Source organism: Stenella coeruleoalba (genome assembly GCF_951394435.1).
Source record: "Stenella coeruleoalba genome assembly, chromosome: 20".
Lineage (NCBI taxonomy): Eukaryota > Metazoa > Chordata > Mammalia > Artiodactyla > Delphinidae > Stenella > Stenella coeruleoalba.
In genome coordinates, this window is record NC_137166.1 from 44,533,320 (window position 1) to 44,548,404 (window position 15,085).

Consider the following 15,085-nt stretch of genomic DNA (forward strand, 5'->3'; position numbering starts at 1 on the left):
CAGCTACATGCAAATCAATGAAATTAAAACATACCATATACAAAAGTTAACTAAAAATTGTTTAAAGACCTAAATTTAAGACATGACACCATAAAACTCCCAGAAGAGAACAAGTCAAAGAGCATTCCTGGGCATAAATCACAGCAATATTTTCTTAGATCAGTTTCCCAAGGCAAAACAAATAAAAGCAAAAATAAACAAATGGGACCTAATCAAACTTTAAAACTCTTGCACAGCAGAGGAAACTATCAACAAAACATAAAGACAACCTACTGAATGGGAGAAAGTATTTGCAAACAATGCAAACCAACAAGGGGTTAATATTCAAAATATACAAACAGCTGATACAACTCAATATTAAAAAACAACATAATTTAAAAATGAGCAGAAGACCTAAATAGACATTACTCTAAAGAAGACATACAGATGGTCAACAGGCACATGAAAATATGCTTAACATTGCTAATTATTAGAGAAATGCAAATCAAAACCACAATGAGGTATCACCTCACATTATTCAGAATGGCCATCACCAAAACTATAAATAATAAATGCCAGAGAGTGTGTGGAGAAAAGGGAACCCTCCTACACTGTTGGTGGGAATGTAAATTGGTGCAGCCACTATGCAAAACAGTATGGAGGTTCCTTAAAAAACAAAAAATAGAGCTACCATGTAATCTGGCAACCCCACTTCTTGGTAAATATTTGGAAAAGATGAAAACTCTAATTCCAAAAGATACATGTGCCTCAGTGTTCATGTAGCAGCACTATTTACAATAGCCAAGACGGAAACAACCCAAATGCCTGACTGGCTTAAGAAGACATGATACGTGTGTGTGTGTGTGTGTGTGTGTGTGTGTGTGTGTGTGTGTGTGTAATGGAATATTAGTCATAAAAAAGAATGAAATATTGCCATTTGCAGCAACATGGATGGACCTAAGGAATATTATACTTAGTGAAGCAAGTCAGACAGACAAATATATATCACTTATATGTGAAATCTAAAAAATAATACAAATGAATATACAAAAGAGAAATGGATTCACAGGTACAGAAAACAAACTTATGGTTACCAAATGAAAAGGGGAGGGGGGAAGGGATAAATTAGGCGTATGGGAGTAACAAACTACTATACATAAAATAGATAAGCAATAAGGATTTACTGTATAGCAGAGGAGATTGTATTCAATATCTTATAATAACATAATTGAAAATAATATGAAAAAATACATATATATGTAACTCACTTTTCTGTACACCTGAGATGAACACAATATTGTAAATCAACTATATTTCAATTTTTAAAGGTTTAAAAGTTAGTTGTAATCTTTAAAGATATAAAAGTATCCACTAGAGGAACTAAAAAAGTGATCTTGTGTAGATAGATTAAAACACAAAATGGGTTTTAGGTCTAAATTGTTACAAGACAGAGGAAATTATCTATTGATAAAGGTGTCAATGCATTTAGAAGATAAACGTACTTGCACTCAACATCAGAGCCTCAAAATATATGTAGTAAACATGAACAGAATTGTTGGGAGAAATAGTTCTACAATACTTGGGGACTTAAGTACCTTATTTTCAATAATGAAAAGTATATCTAGATAGAAGATCAATAAGTAAGTGGACTTGGACAACAGAAAAACCAACTAGCCCTAACAGACGTATTTGGAACATTCCACCCAACAACAGCAGATACACATTTTTCTGAAGTGCACATGGAACATTCTCCAGGATCATAAAGTAATTCTCATTTTAAACAACTGAAAGCATACCAAGTATCTAACTAATATGAAACAAGGTTAGAAGTCAATGTTAGAAAGAAAATTGAAAATTTTGCAAATATGTGGGAATTAAACAACATACTCTTTAAATGACCGATTGGTCAAAGAAGAAATCACTGGTGAAATTAGCAAATACTATGAGTTGAAGGAAAATAAAAACACAACATACCAAAACTTATGAGATTCAATGAAAGCAGTTCCCAGAGGGAAGTGTACAGCTATAAATACCTATATTAAAAAGGAAAAAAATCTTAACCTAACTTTACATCTTAAGGAACTAGAAAAGAGGAGCACACTAAACCCAAAACCAGCAGAAGAAAATACGGACAAAAGCAGATACAAAGAATAAATGAAATTTAAAAATAGAATCAGTGAAACCAGAAGTTGGTTATTTGAATAGACCAAAATTGACAAACCTTTAGATTTGTCTAAAAGTGGGGACATTACAAACCTTACAGAAATTTAAAGAATTATAAAAGAATACTACAAATAATTGTACACCAACAAATTAAATAATGTAGATAAAATGCAAAATCTATAGACACAAATTACTGAAATTGACTCAATAAGAAATTGAGAATTGCAACAGACCTGTAACAGGTAAGGAGGTTGAATCAGTAGTTCAAGACCTTCAAGAAAGAAAAGTCCAGGTCCAGGTGGCTTCACCAGTGAATTTAAACTTTTAAAGAAGGAGTAACACCAATCCTATTCAAACTCTTCTGAAAAATAGGAGAGAATTATCCCTAACACATTCTATGAAGCCAGCATTATCCTAATATAAAGCCAGACAAAAATACCACTAGAAATGAAAACCACATATAAATACCTCTCATGGATATAGGTACAAAAATCTTCAACAAAATATTATCAAACCAAATCTAACAGTACATTAAAAGGATTGCACAGCTTGACTAAGTGGGATTTATTCCAGGAATAAAAAGGTGCTTCAACATAAGAAAATAAATGAAGTTAATACACTTCATTAATAAAGCAAAGGCCAAAAAAACCCAACATGATCATCTCAATTGATGCAGAAAAGGCACTTGAAAAAATTAAACAGACTTTCAGGTTAAAAATGCTCAGCAAACTAGGAATAGAAGGGAATTTCCTTAACATGATAAAGGGCATTTATGAAAAACACACAGCTAACATCATCCCCAATGGTGAACATCTGAAATCTTTTTCCTTAACACCAGGAACAAGACAAGAATATCTGATTTCACCATTGGTATTCAACATTGTACTGGAAGTCCTAGCCAGAGAAATTAGTCAAGAAAAATAAAAGGCATCCAAATTCTAAAGGAAGAACTAAACTATGTCTATTTGCAGATGACATGATTCTATACATAGAAAATCCCAAAATGTCCACAGGAAAAAACTGGAGCTAATAAATTTAGTAAAATTATAGGGTACAGGATCAGCACAAAAAAAATTGTTTTTCTATACACTAGCAATCAACAATACAAAAGGAAGTAAGAAAATTCTATTTATAATAGCATCAAAAAGAATAAAATATGTGGGAATAAATTTAATCACGGGAGTGAAAGACCTGTACACTGAAAACTACAAAACATTGCTGAGCAAAATTAAAGACATTATTAAATGGAAGGACATTCCATTTTCATCAATTGGAAAATGTAATAGTGTTGTATTACTCTACTAGGTCTGCCTAGTACCACAGACTGGATGGCTTAAACAACAGAAATTTATTTCTCACAGTTCTGGAGGCTGGATATTCAAGATCAAGCTGTTTGCAGATTTGATGTCTCCTGAGGCCTCGCTCCTTGACCTGCAGATGGCCTTTTCTCTGTACATGCACATTCCTGGTATTTCTTCCTCTTCTTAAAGAACAAAATTCGTATTGGATTAGGGTCCCACTCTTATGGCATCATTTAACCTTAATTGGCTCCTTAAAGGCCCTATCTCCAAATATAGTCCCATTGTGGGTTAGGGCTTCAACACAGGAAATTTGGGGACACAATTCAGTCCATAACAACTAGTAAGATGGCAGTAATCCTCGAAGTAATTTACAGATTCAGTGCAATCCCTATCAAAATTCTAATACTTTTTTTTCAGATTGGGAAATCTGATCCTCCAATTTATATGAAATTTCAAGGGTCCCCAAATAGTCAAAACAACACTGAAAAACAAAATTGGAAGACTCACACTTTCCAATTTCAAAAACTACTTCAAAGCTAGAGTAATCAAAACAATGTGGTACTTACATAAGGGCAGACATATAGATCAATGGGATAGAGTTGAGTCTAGAAATAAACCCAAATATCCATAGCCAATTGATTTTTGGCAAGGGTGCCAAGAAAATTCAATGGGGTACAAATAGTTTCTTCAAGAAATCTGCTGGGACTACTAGTTAACTACATGCACAAGAATCAAGGTGAACTCCTGCCTCACTCCATTTACAAAAATTAACTTGAAATTGAACAATGACCTAAATTTAAGAGTTCAATTATCAGATTCTTAGAAGAAACATAGGAGTAGATCTTCCTGATCTTGAATTTGACAATTAATTTTTAGATTTGACATAAAAAACACAGGAATCAAAAGAAAAGATAAATTGAAATTCACAAAACTATAAACTTTTTCTACAAAAAGACCTTATCAAGAAAGTGAAAAGATAACATATAGAAGAAAATGTTTGTAAATCATGTACCTGTTGGCCATTTGTATCTTCTCTTGAAGAGACAGAAATCCTAACACAACTCTGCTTGCTTGTGGTCTATTTCAATTAAATGTGTGTGTGCATGCTCACACACTACCACTCTATTATACTGTCAGATTTTTCTCGGAATTCCATATGTTCTTTTCATACTGTAGATTAGGCCTAAAACTGATTCCTACCTTATCCCCGACTGCCTCAATTCCTGTTTCTCTGCATACTCGATGGGTTAGACCAGCAAAAATCACAAGGCTGACTTCAGTGGTCAGTTTGGATATGTGTCTTAGTATCCCTAATAATGGTGAGACCTTCATGAGCAAGGGACACCTTCGATGGTGCACATGGTTAATGAGAAAATAGCTAGAACTGATAGGGATCTTCATTACTTGGTCTCATCCTGCTCAATAGTTTTTCAACTGTGGTTCCAGGAAGGAAGCTCTAGTTAGATCCCACAGTATTTATCAAGATTCTTCCTGCTGGTAGGAGCAAAGCTCCATCTAAATTACCTTCTCAATTAGGTTATTTGAAACTCAAGTCACTTCAAGGAAAAGAATAGTGGAATTTTCTCTGTAAAGGTGACAATTACTCTAGTAATAGGCTAGTCTCGTCTCTTAAATATTAGCTCTGCATCTTTCTTTGTTGCCTTTTGTATTTTGGGCTTTGTTGATCACTTAACTTTTTCCCATATTCAGTTTTAAAATCCCATTCCAGAAGTTAACTGGCCATTTATCCCAAAGAAAAATGGAAAACATCCAAAGATTAGGAAAAAGGCAAGGATGTCTTCTCTCACCAGTGTATCTGGAAGGCCCAGCCAGTGAAATAAGACCAGAAAAGTAAATAGAAGGCATACAGATTGGAAAGAAAAGCAGCAACAACAACAACAAAATTGTCTCTATTTGCAGATGACGTTGTTTTCTATATAAAGGATGGAAAGGAATCTACAAAACAAAAATATCCCTCTCCTGCCAATGAAACAGTTAAGTTTATATCTAACAATATATGTACAGGAGTTGAAAACCAGAAGACACTGATGAAAAAAATCAAAGATCTAAATAAGTGAAGTGACATATTGTGCTTATGGATTGGAAGTCTCAACACAGTAAAAATTTCAATTTTCTCCCATGTAATATAAAGGTGTACTACAATTCTTATCAAAATTTAAGCAGCATTTTTGGAAAAAAAACCAGTGAATCTAAAGTTATAAGGAAAAGCAAATGAATTAGGATAAAGCAGTTTTGAAAAAGAAGGATAAAGGGAGAAGAATCACTATTTTGCTACAGTAATCAAGACAGTGTGGTGTTGGTAGGGTGACAGATACATAAATCAATGGAACAGAAGAGTTCAGAAATAGACTCACATGAGTAGGCCACCTGATCTTTTACAAAAGTGCAAAACAATTGAATAGACAAAGGATAATTTTTTTGAACAAATAGTGTTGGAACAATTAGACATCATAAGCAAAAAAAATGAACCTTGACCTAAATCCTATACCTTATACAAATTAACTTAAAATATATCATAGACTAGGTAATATCCACATTAAAACTTTAAAATTTTTGTGCATCCAAAAAACCAATATTTTAATAATGCAAATATTTGACAAATGGTTTGTATACAGAATATAACACTAAAAATAAAAAATTAATTACCCATTAGGGCCACATCCAGTGGCAGTGAGGTAAGTTTTTGTTTGTTTGTTTGTTTTTTTGGCGGTACGTGGGCCTCTCACTGTTGTGGCCTCTCCCGCTGCAGAGCACAGGCTCCGGACGCGCAGGCTCAGTGGCCATGGCTCACGGGCCTAGCCGCTCCGCGGCATGTGGGATCTTCCCGGACCGGGGCACAAACCCTCGTCCCCTGCATCGGCAGGCAGACTCTCAACCACTGTGCCACCAGGGAAGCCCAGTGAGGTAAGTTTGCCTCTGCTTCACCAACAGGGTAGTATCAAGCAGGATGAACTTCCATGGTGGCCCAAAAGCACTGAGGTTGAACTAGGTGATTCCAAGCAGTGCTGCTCAATAATCAGCTTCTCACCCTTCTCAGTGTTATCAGGGCCCAATAGGGAGCTGAACTTTCATCCCCACTTAACAAACTCTAGCAACAAAGGTGGTGCTAGCCAACACCCTTTCCCCACTTTCGTCTTCCCCATCTGTTCTAGCTGGGCTGAATGGAGAGCTTAACTTCCACCCCCATCCACTGAAAATGAGGCAGATGGCCGTGTTCCACTTTTGCTGGGTTGGAGACTGTGGGGCCTAGTAGGGTGCTGAACACCTACCCCAACCTGGACTTCTAAGCTATACCTAAATAGAGTAACTGCCTGCATAAAGGAAGGATCTAGAGTCTAACAACACAACACCCAAAATGTCCAGAATAGAACTGAAGATCATTAATTGTATCAAAAAACAGGAAAATCTCAAACTGAATGAAAAGACAATCAAGAGACATCAACACCAAGATAATTTAATCTGACTAGAAATTTAAAACAGCAATCATAGAAATGCTTCAATGAACAAATTATGTACACACTTGAAACAAATAAAAAAATAGAAAATCTTAGCAAAGAAAGGGAGAATATAAAAAACAAAATGGATTTTTTTGGGGGGGCTCTGTTGGGTCTTTGTTGCTGTGCTCGGGCTTTCTCTAGTTGCGGCGAGCGGGGGCTACTCTTCATTGTGGTGCGTAAGCTTCTCATTGTGGTGGCTTTTTGTGGTGCATGGGCTGTAGGGCACACAGGCTTCAGTAGTTGTGCACATGGGCTCAGTAGTTGTGGCTCGTGGGCTCTAGAGTGCAGGCTCAGTAGTTGTGGCGCACAGGCTTAGTTGTTCTGTGGCATGTGGGATCTTCCTGGACCAGGGATTGAACCTGTGTCCCCTGCATTGGCAGGTGGGTTCTTAACCACTGCACCACCAGGGAAGTCCCCAAAATGGAATATTTTAAACTAAAAAATACAGTAGCCAAAGTAAAAGACTCAATGGATGTGCTCAAGAACAGAATGGAGGGGAGAGAGGAAATTATCAATGAACTTATAGAACAAGAGAAATTACCCAATATGAACAACAGAGAGGGAAAATATGCTGAATCCTAGAAGGAAAGGGGAAAGTCAGGCTGAAAAGGCATTCAAAGAAATGGCAGAAAATTCCTCAATTTTGGCAATAAACATAAGCCTACAGATTCAAGAAACTAAGCAAGCCCCAAACAGGATAAACCCAAAGAAATCCATGCTAAGACACATCATAATAAAAATTCAGAAAACTAAAAACGAGAAAAAAAATGAAAGTAGCATGAGTAATGATACATTACTTGCAGAGGAACAATGATTTAAATGACAGATTTCTGATCAGAAAACATGACGGCCAGAAGGAAGTAGCACATTTTTCAAGTGCTGAAAGAACTGTCAATCCAGAACTCTATACCAGCAAAAAATATTCTTCATGAATGAAGGTGAAATGAAGACATGCTCAGATGAAGGAAAACTAAGAATCTGTCAGGAGATCTATTCTAAGGAAGTTCTTCAAGCAGAAGAGAAATGAAGGAAATGTGGAACATCAGGAGTGAGGAAAGAACATAAAGTAAAAATATGGGTACATTTAATAGATTATCTTTCTCCCGTTGAGTTTCCAAAATTATGTTAGATGGTTGAATCAAAAATGGCTACATTATCTCATGTAGTTCTTAAGGTATATAGAGGAAATATTTAAGATAACTATGCAATAAAGTGGGGGTAAATTAAAGGAGCTCAGTTGAGATAAGGTTTTGAACTGGCTCAATGTTAACAAAAGTAGACTGTGGTGAGTTACATATGTATAATGTAATACCTAGGGCAGCTACTAAAAAATTATACAAAGAAATGTACTTAAGAACTCTATAGATAAGTCAAAGTAGAATTCTAAAAAATGCTCAAATAACCCACAGTAAGACATGAAAAGTGAAACAGAGGAACAAAAAAACAGAACAAAGTGGCAGAGAATGTTCACAGCAGATCTGTAATAACCCCAAATTGGAAACAATTCAAATGTCTTTCAATGGCTGAATGTTTAGAGAAACCATGGAATATCGATACCATAAAAAACTACTCAGAAATTGCCCCAAAAAGAACAAATTATTGTACCTGTAACAAGTGGAATTGATCTCAGGAGAATTATCTTGAGTGAAAAAAGCCAATCTTAGAAGGTTATATAGTGATTACATTTATAGAGCACTCCTATATGAAGAAATTATGGAGAATAGATTAGTGGTTGGCAGGGATTAGGAGTGGGGAACAGGGGGAGGAAAGAAGGATGGTTGTGACTACAAAGGGATAGAACAAGGGATCTTTGTGGTGTTTCAAGTTCTATATCTTGATTGTGGTGGTAGTTACAAAAATTTACACTAGATAAAATGGTATAGAACTAGAGATACACATACAGAAGTGCATGTATCAGTGAAATCTGATAAGGCCTGTGAATCACACTAGTGTCAAATATGATATATAACTATAATTACATAAAACATTACCATTAGGGGAAATTGGATATAGAGTACACAGAGTAGTCTAGGTTATTATTTCTTCAACTTCTATAAATCTATAATTATTTCTAAATAAAAACATTTTTTGAAAGTCCCAGTAGAAAAAATAGACAAAATACATGAATGGGCTATTCACAGGAAAGGAAATTTGAGTTCTATAAATATTTGAAAGGCCTGAGTATAAAACAGCTGTGGTATAGGAAGAAGTGAACTTTCACATCCACTGAGCTCTTACCTGACACATAAAAATCACCAGCATTTGAATTCCCATGTAAGGATCTAGAAACCAAAGAAAGAGTCGTTGAAATACATTGAAACTGCTTCTGCTCTGATACAGGTAACTATCCTTGGCTTGATATTTTACATTAACATTTTACAGTATGCATGAATGGTCTTTATCCCTCAATTTGAACCAACCCAAATGCAGATGACTTTTTGTTCCAAATGGAGAGTCAGTTACCCCAACAACTGAATATTTCTTTTGTTTCTTCACTGCTTTCAAATAGGGAAGAACTTGTGTTTAAAAATGAAAAATTTTAAAATTGGTCTCAAACAAAGGCTATTTTATACTTCTGATGTGTGTATCCTAATTAACATTATGAGGAGAGGGTAAGCAAAATATTATCTTAATTCAGTTTGGTTTATGTATTATTAAAGATATTTTCTATAAATGTTAGTATCTGATCAAAGATAAGAATCCATTTTAAAATTGGTTCTATAGGTCCAGGTTTTCTCTATCCATTTGATTTTTAAAAAAATAAATGTATTTATTTTTTTGGCTGTGTTGGGTCTTCGTTGCTGCATGTGGGCTTTCTCTAGTTGTGGCGAGCAGGGGCTACTTTTTGTTGCGGTGTGTGGGCTTCTCGTTGAGGTGGCTTCTCTTGTTGTGGAGCACAGGCTCTAGGTACATGGGCTTCAGTAGTTGTGGCGCACAGGCTTAGTTGCTCCATGGCATGTGGGATCATCCCAGATCAGGGATCGACCCCGTGTCCCCTGCATTGGCAGGCAGATTCTTAGCCACTGCACCACCAGGGAAGTCCCTATCCATTTGATTCTTATTTTAGAGAAACAAGAAAATAAAGACAGACAAGAGAGAATAAAAAAACAAAACCTACAACATAATTTTGACAACCAGATTTGTTACTACTGTCATATTTGCTTTCATTCTTTTATTAAAGAAATATTACAGATAAATATAACAAGTGCCTTCACTTCCTAAAAGGCAATCAATGTCATATATGTATCCATGATCAATACACAGTACTGTTCTTTGCATTGTTTTATTAAATTTATAGAAATGTTATGTTTCATTGTACATTTTGCTTTTTTCTGTCAATATTATGTAATCTATCCATGTAATAATATATCAAATTTGTATCTTTAAATATTGCATTCTATCATACAAATAATCACATTGTATCAATCTATTCCTCTACTAATGGAAATGTATGTTCTTTTCAATTTAGAGTAATACAAACCATGATGCAGTGAACATAAAGAGATGCATGAACACATGCATCTCTGTGCATATATGTGGGTGCCTCTGAAGCCAATACACCAAAATAGAATTGAATGTTCCATATTTATGTGTTTTTAAAGAAATCCTGTTACTCTAAAGTAGTAAATATAGTCTATTTTTTCATTATATAGAATTTTGCTTTTTATATTCTAGTCTTCAATCTGGGTTTTATTTTTGTATATGGTATAAAGAACTAACATTTTTTGTTCATATGAATCTTCCATTTATTGAATAGGCCATCCTTTTTCCAATGATTTCAACAGCACTATAATACACAAAATTCCCATGTCTTTCCTCCAGTCTTCAATTTGTTTCCACTGATTTATTTCCTCATAAAGAACACACTGTTTAAATGCTATGAGCTTTCAATAAATATGCAATGATATCTAGTAGTCTATCTTCTCTTTTGTTTTTCATGTTTGTTTCAGCTATTTGTGGCCCTTTACATTCCCATATAAAATATTGAATCAGTTCATGAAATTCTTAAAATATAACTAACTGGTAAAAACTTTGAGTGGAAGTACTTTAAACTTAGTGATTTGTGAGACAATTTATATTTTTTTTACCATGTCAAGTCTTTTCAGAAAATGTTATTTTTCTCAGAATTTCAAATGTGAGCTTTTGTGACCTTCAAAATGTTTTATAACTTTATATATGTCTTGTAATTCATTATTGTTTATTCTCAGGTATTTTATATCAAGCTATTTTCTAATTAACTATTCTAGTATGAGAGGTTATTTTAAGAGGTTTTTTTTTTTCCTCCAATCTTCTTTTTCTTGGTTAAGAGATTGGCTAGGAGCTCAAGTATCATGCTGGCATGCTGATGAAAATATCTTATTTCAGGTTTTAAAGATAATGCTGGATAAATATCATCATTAGATAAGATATCTGCTGAAGATTTTTGACAATCAGCTTTCTCATTATACAATTTGTCACCTTGGTAAGAACTGTGTCACAAATGTGACTTCTTCAAATGGCTTTCCCACATTCACAGTTTTCTGCTCTAGATCCAATAATGTACTGTGCAAGGAGGTGCTAATTCCTTCCAAAGGCTTTTCCATATTCACAAGATTCATAGTTTCTATTCCTAATGAGTATGAATTCTCTGGTGTCTAACAAGGTGTGACTTTTGGCTGAAAGCCTTACCACACTCATTACAATGATAAGGCTTCTCACCTGTATGTTTTCTCATATGAAGTGTAAGAGATGAGATTTGAGAAAAGGCTTTTCCACATTTACTACAGTCAAAGGGTTTCTCACCTGTATGACCTCGTATATGTATAGTAAGGGAGGAACTTTGGGAGAAAGCTTTTCCACATTTATTACATTCATAAGGTTTCTCACCTGTATGACCTCTCATATGTACAATAAGGGAAGTTCTTTGAGAGAAAGCTTTTCCACATTCATTACATACATAGGGTTTCTCACCTGTATGACTTCTCATATGTAAATTAAGCAATGAGCACTGAGAGAAAGCTTTCCCACATTTATCACATTCATAAGGCTTTTCCCCTGTGTGACTTCTCAGATGAAGAGTAAGGGAAGCAATTTGAGAGAAGGCTTTACCACATTCATTACAATCATAAGGTTTCTCTCCAGTGTGAACTTTCTGATGTGTAATAAAGTTTTGCTTTTGGCTGAAGGCTTTACCACATTCATTACATTCATAGGGTTTCTCTCCAGAATGAATTTTTTCATGAGCAATGAGATTTGATTTCTGGCTAAAGGCTTTGCCACATTCCTTACATATATAGGGTTTTTCTCCAGTATGAATTCTCTGGTGTCTAACAAGATTTGACATCTGAATGAAAGCTTTCCCACATTCATTACATTCATAAGGTTTCTCTCTAGTATGAATCTTCTGGTGTGTAATGAAGTTCTTTTTGTGGCTGAAGGCTTTTCTACATTCCTTACATTCATAAGGTTTCTCACCAGTATGACTTCTCATATGTACAGTAAGGGCTGAGCTTTGAGAGAAGGATTTTCCACATTCATTACATTCATAAGGTTTCTCACCTGTATGAATTCTCACATGTATAATAAGCATGGAAAACTGAGAGAAGGCTTTTCCACATTTATCGCATTTATAAGGTTTCTCTCCTGTATGACTTCTCATATGAAGAGCAAGAGATGCTATTCGAGGGAAGGCTTTACCACATTCATTACATGCATAAGGTTTCTCCCCAGTATGAACTTTCTGATGTGCAATGAGGCTTTGCTTCTGGCTGAATGCTTTTCCACACTCATTACATTCATAAGGTTTCTCTCCAGTATGAATTTTTTCATGATCAATGAGATTTGATTTCTGGCTGAAGGATTTCCCACACTCCTTACATGCATAGGGTTTCTCTCCAGTATGGATTCTTTGATGTCTAATGAGATTTGACATTTTAATGAAAGCTTTTCCACATTCATTACATTCATAAGACTGCTCCCTACTATGGATTTTATGATGTTTAATGAGTTTTTCCTTTTGGCTGAACGCTTTTCTACATTTTTTACATTCATAGGGTTTCTCTCCAGTATGAATTCTCAGGTGTCTTATGAGGTCCAAAGTTTGATCAAAACCTTTCCCACAATGATTACACTTAAAGGGGGTTACTACAAGATGGGATAAGCTATTGCCAAATGATTTCATAGGTTCATTATATTCACAATGTTCTTTTCTTATAAGGATTCTCTCATTATTATAATAGTTGAAATTATTATGTTCTAAACACTTTCCAAATAAGTCATATTTGTAGAGATTGTGACTGGAAGGAAAAAAGTCTGAGTTTGGAGAAAATGCATTTGCAAATTTCTTATGACATTCATTCACTTTTTCTTCAGTCAGTGTTTTTGTGAATTTATCTTCAAGTTGTGTCAAAAGTCTGTCCTGGATTTTCTGATGCTCATCCATCCCCCATATTTCTCCTAAAACAAATTGCAAATAAATATCACTTGTAAATTTTTCCAATATTATATCAAAAAAAATTTTTTTAATATACTAGTATGGGATTGGTTCTTAGCTTATCGCCTAGTGTCTTATTAAGCAAATTCCAGGTACATATATCTCCTATTTCCTAAGCTTTAGGAAATTCCAGGAAAGGAAATATCAGTAGAGACAGATATTTATGAATATAAATAGCTTTGACTGCTTTTAAATGGGATCTGAAAGAAAAAAGGTAAACTGTTGGATAAATAAGAGGGAGAATTCAGAATGTACAAATAAAGTAAGAAGAAATAGCGATAGAGAAAAAGACAAAAACAGGAAGCTAAAAAATCATAAAAGTACTTCACAGGACTCCATTTAAATAAACTTTTATAAACTTTTTGACATAATTTTCTGGAAAATATAAATTACCAAAACTGACTCTATAAGATGGAGAAAACAAATACCAATTTCCACAAAATAAACAGAAAAATATGAAAAGAAATACCCCAAAACAAAACAAATAGAAAAGGCCCAGAGATATTATCATGGGAATTTAAACAAACACCTAAGGGACAGCTGTCATGCTGTACAAAATATTATGAAAGAAAAAAGAATTCCCATTTTTTTATGTGTGAGACAAACATAATATTAACATCAACACCTGATAAAGATGACAACCAAAAAAGCAAACTATACACCAATTTCATTTTTGAATATCAATGCAAAAACTCTACATATCAAAATGACCCAGAAGAAAAAAAAAGTGACCCAAAAGCACATTAAATATAAGACATATATATGTTGTTTTTTCCAGGAATATAAGTATGTTTCAATATTAGGAAATCTATTACTATAAGTAAATACATTAATAGGTCAAAAGTGAAAAATCAAGTAATCATTCCAAAGATATTAAAAAGATGATAAAATTCAGCACCTATTTTCCATAAAAATCACTTTATAAAATGGGAACAGACACTTATTTAACTTGAGAAAAAGCACAGTATAACTTAAACCCTGGCACTGTTCTTAATGGGAAAAATCCCAAAGCATTCACATTAAAGTCAGGAATAAGAAAAAGATAAGTACTATCACAACTATTATTACAGTACAGGGTAGTGTATTAAATAAGAGAAAGAAATGAGGTATAAAAACTTGGAAAGGAAAGGTAAAGTTAACATTATTTGTCAATACTAAAACTGTTAACTTGCAAAATTGATCCACCTGAAAAATTATAAAAAGTAAAAAATTAAATTCACTATATATAGTAAATTAATATTCACTTTCAGTAACCTTCATATATACAAACAACTATTTAGAAAATATAGCAAAAGACTACACTTACAATGACAACAAAAATATGAAAAATCTGGGAATAAATTTAATAAGAAATGTCTAAAAATTATAAGAAAACTTTAAAATGCACACACAGATTTGAACAAATGAAAGTGTTATAGGTTGAATTGTGTGTTCCCCCTTTAAAATATATGTTTAAGCCCTAACCCCCAGTACCTCAGAACATGAAGTTATTTGAAAATAAGGTCATTGCAGATGTAGTTACTTAAGATGAGGTTGTACTGGAGTAAGGTAAGCCCCTAATCTAATATGACTGGTGTTCTTATAAAAAGAATGCCACATGAAGAGACAGAACACAGGGAGAACACTATGTGAAGATAAAGACACAAATTGGA

At 34.1% G+C, this 15,085-nt stretch overlaps 1 protein-coding gene across 9 annotated transcripts in view; it reads right to left on the reverse strand.

The window, feature by feature from the left end:
• Positions 1-2,350: 2,350 nt before the first annotated feature.
• The window catches only part of ZNF569 (zinc finger protein 569), a 69,448-nt gene continuing 56,713 nt past the window's right edge, over positions 2,351-15,085 (reverse strand). For 5 of the 9 annotated variants that reach the window (XM_079906302.1, XM_079906299.1, XM_079906301.1 and 2 more), the window contains one exon: positions 10,244-13,396. In XM_079906302.1, the coding sequence (XP_079762428.1) occupies positions 11,571-13,396 (1,826 nt within the window). In that variant the 3' untranslated portion in view covers positions 10,244-11,570. Of the gene's footprint in view, positions 3,626-8,558; positions 8,660-9,199; positions 9,244-10,243; positions 13,397-15,085 lie in introns of those variants that run through there. The other 4 variants (XR_013825161.1, XM_079906305.1, XM_079906304.1 and 1 more) reach the window with 4 other exon arrangements.